Genomic DNA, 3053 nt, shown 5'->3' with positions numbered 1-3053 from the left:
TTACCCTCTTGCTCCGGAGCAAAGCCGGATGCAGGACCAACTGATGTGGAGGCAGGATGCGTGTAGGAGTCCTGCCGACCAGACACTAAGCTCCCGTCCACCCAGGCCCATGCAGGAATCAGCCAGGCCAGGCGCACCCGCGGCCTCATGGGGCACTGCCTCCCTTGCTTTGGGGAGTGGGGGGCCTGGGCTTCCCAACAGGGAGAGATCAGACTGGGCTGTGGAGTCGTTTTCCAAACAAAGGAGGAGAGGGAAGAAAGTTTCCGGCAGCATTTGCTCAGCAGTTTTTCATACTTAATTAAGGCCCTCGTTAGCCTGTCAGATCCCGATCGTTCCTGGCACTATTAGCGCTCCTCCTGGGGTATTCAAGGGCCCCTGCTCCAGCAATAGTGTCTTTCCCATAATTATATTACCTTCATTTTGTTCAAACGGGCGATCTGTATTAGTTTATTACACTGGGTCCCTAATTACATGGTGCTTATATTTTTACACCTAAGTAATATGAAACAATAATCATTCTCAAAGAGGGTCGTTAGGATGATGTATTATCATTTAAATGCTCATAAAAATTAGAGTTGCCTCTTGTGGGGCAACGGGATCTAATTACCTTCCATCAGCCTGCGCCTCCTCCCTCCCACGGACAGCCCAGCGGCATGGCCCTCCCTTTGCCCTCCAGCCTCTCGGAGGCCCGCAGGGAGCGCCACCACGGTCTGGTCGCCAAGGTGGCGCCTGGGCCTGGGGCCCACGCTCTGTCATCCCAGAGGGCGAGCGGCACAGGGCAACGCAGGAGTGGATCTCAGGTTCGCTCGCAGGCAGCTCTCACGGGAGAGGGTCGAAGGCGGGCGGACCACCTACGTTGGCCTCAGAGAGAGTTTTTCCCTCAGTCATCCAAGGCGCTTGGGTGTGTTCGTGTGCAGGGCCAGGCACAGAGGCGCAATGGTCCGGGGGTCCCAGTGGCATCTATAGAAACTCGTTTCCCTCTCACCAGGACTAGTTGAACCCCCCTTCCTTCAGCAGCAGGAGGACACAGGTCTCCAGGCCAGGCCCTGGCTCAGGCGCCCTGGCCAGGTGACACTGACGAGCTGGCAGCCATGAGGCAAGGCATCAACTGCAGACCCTCCAGGGCCAGCGGAGCCTCGGCTGCCCGTCCAGCAGAGGTGGACTCCCTGGGCTGCGGTGCCCACTGCTGAGTCCGGGGGCTCATGCCAGAGTTCCTCGCCTTCTTCCCTGGCATTTACCCCGAACCGGGGACATGGCCCCCAAAGAGCAAGGATCCAGGTGCATAAAGACCTCTATTTACCCAAGTCTCCAGGGAAGGAGGCGTGGCTCACTTCCTGGCGCAAACTTGGTTCCGTGAGTCAAGAGGTTCCTTCCTCCCTCACCTGAAGCTCCTGGGGCTGGGCAGCCGGCCCCGGGCCTGTGCTCTGCCTCCCTGACCAGCCCTCCGGTTCTCCCCTCGCCCGTGCAGTGCCCAGCCAGCCCCCCGAGAATGTCCGGGCCTTGTCCATCACTTCCGATGTGGCTGTCATCTCCTGGTCGGAGCCCCCAAGAAGCACTCTCAATGGCGTCCTCAAAGGCTATCGGGTCATCTTCTGGTCACTGTACATGGACGGAGGTGAGCCTGTGGGAGCGCCGGCCGGGTCTCAGGGTGAGAGGGGCGGGGGAGGGCTCTGTGCTCATGCCCAGTGAGAGCTGAGCATCTTCCCCCCGATACCAAAGGGGAGTGCAGCCCCCTCTTTCCCACGATGATCCGGGGCCACCGCCAGGACCAGGGTCACCTTTGGGGGGGGCAGGAGGGGGGGATAGCAGGTTATAGGGAGGAGACGCCAGTGGCTCCAGACGGAGTATGTTTGGGAAGACCAGAGGGGTGATGGGGGCATATTTGCTTTTCCAATGTCATGTGTTGATATGAGGCCTCTGGTCATTTGTCAGGGTCCCAGCAGGGGGACAGTTGGCTCACTTAGATGGGGCAATTGAAGAGAGTTTAATGAACGCGCTGCTTTCCGGGGGGTTTGAGGAGAAGGGGGTGCAGGGAAGGGCGGTACCCGAGAGTAGCACCAGCTGGAAGCCCTCCCCATCCGGGGCTGAAGGGGCAAGAGGTTGAGGCGGGTCTGCAGCACCTACAGGAGCTCCCTTGCCCAGGCAGTGAGCATGCGTGTGCCCAGGAGCTGGGCGGCACCTGGATAAGGTTAGCCAAGAGCCCATGTGAGCCGGGGCAGGACAACCAAGACAGTGTCCCAGCCTTGGGGTGCCTTCCTGCCCCTGGACGCACTGGTCCACCCGGGTTTGTGTGGCCCCACAAACACAAGGGGGGCACAGACTGGTGGTGAGCAGGAAGTCTGCACCGTGCCCCAGAGCACCAGCGTCCCTAACTCTGGGGATGCTCTGCGGGGTCACGAAGGGCTGCAGTGAGTTTGCTCCCCAAAAGCTGGCCCTCTGCCACCGGCCCTGGTGCCTCATTCCTTCCTGGAGGACCTGGGCCTCCCTCACGGCCAGCTCTCCGGGCAGCTCCCTCCCCTTCCCCACCTGGATTCTGCTCCGCCAGACACGCTGCCAATAGGAAGGTCTGTCCCCCCACCTCCTACTCCCTCCACTGTCTCCTCCCAAACTCAGAGGCCTGGAGCTCAGGGTTCGCTCCCAAGGTGTCCCCACTTCTTACGCTGAGGCGGCCTCACGGCTGTGACGACTCAGGGAGCGGGCCATCCCTCACTTTCCAGAACCTGCTTCTCTAGTCCAAGCCTGCAGGCTTCCCCAGCTCAGCCCTCAGGTGAGGGGCCACGGACTCTCTAATCCCCAAGGCCACCTGGGGCGAGGGCTGCACTGCCCGCTTCCTGGTCTTCCTCTGGCTCCGTCCTGGAAGGCCTGCCCTGGTGTCTGACCGCCGGAGAAAGGAGGGTCTGGCTGCCCAGGCCTCCCAGGTTCCCCTGAACGGACCAAGTCCTTTCGGGCTGGGCATCCTCACCCTCTGGACCCTGGCAGCGGCCGGGGATGGTTTGCAGGTGCTTGGCTTCGACACAGCCTGTCCTCGGCCAGGGTCTGGGCCTGTCTTTCTA

The 3053-nt window shown here is 61.0% G+C and overlaps 1 protein-coding gene across 1 annotated transcript in view; it reads left to right on the top strand.

The window, feature by feature from the left end:
* Positions 1 to 3053, top strand: part of DSCAML1 (Down syndrome cell adhesion molecule like 1) — a 112627-nt gene that overhangs the window by 70056 nt on the left and 39518 nt on the right. Inside the window, exon 16 of the mRNA XM_015562464.1 lies at positions 1469 to 1615. Within this exon, the coding sequence (XP_015417950.1) occupies positions 1469 to 1615 (147 nt within the window). The remainder of the gene's footprint in view (positions 1 to 1468; positions 1616 to 3053) is intronic.

Source organism: Myotis davidii, unplaced genomic scaffold, assembly GCF_000327345.1.
Source record: "Myotis davidii unplaced genomic scaffold, ASM32734v1 scaffold97, whole genome shotgun sequence".
NCBI lineage: Eukaryota > Metazoa > Chordata > Mammalia > Chiroptera > Vespertilionidae > Myotis > Myotis davidii.
The sequence above is the reverse complement of the archived record's forward strand: the minus strand, read 5'-3'. Positions and strand labels throughout refer to the sequence as shown.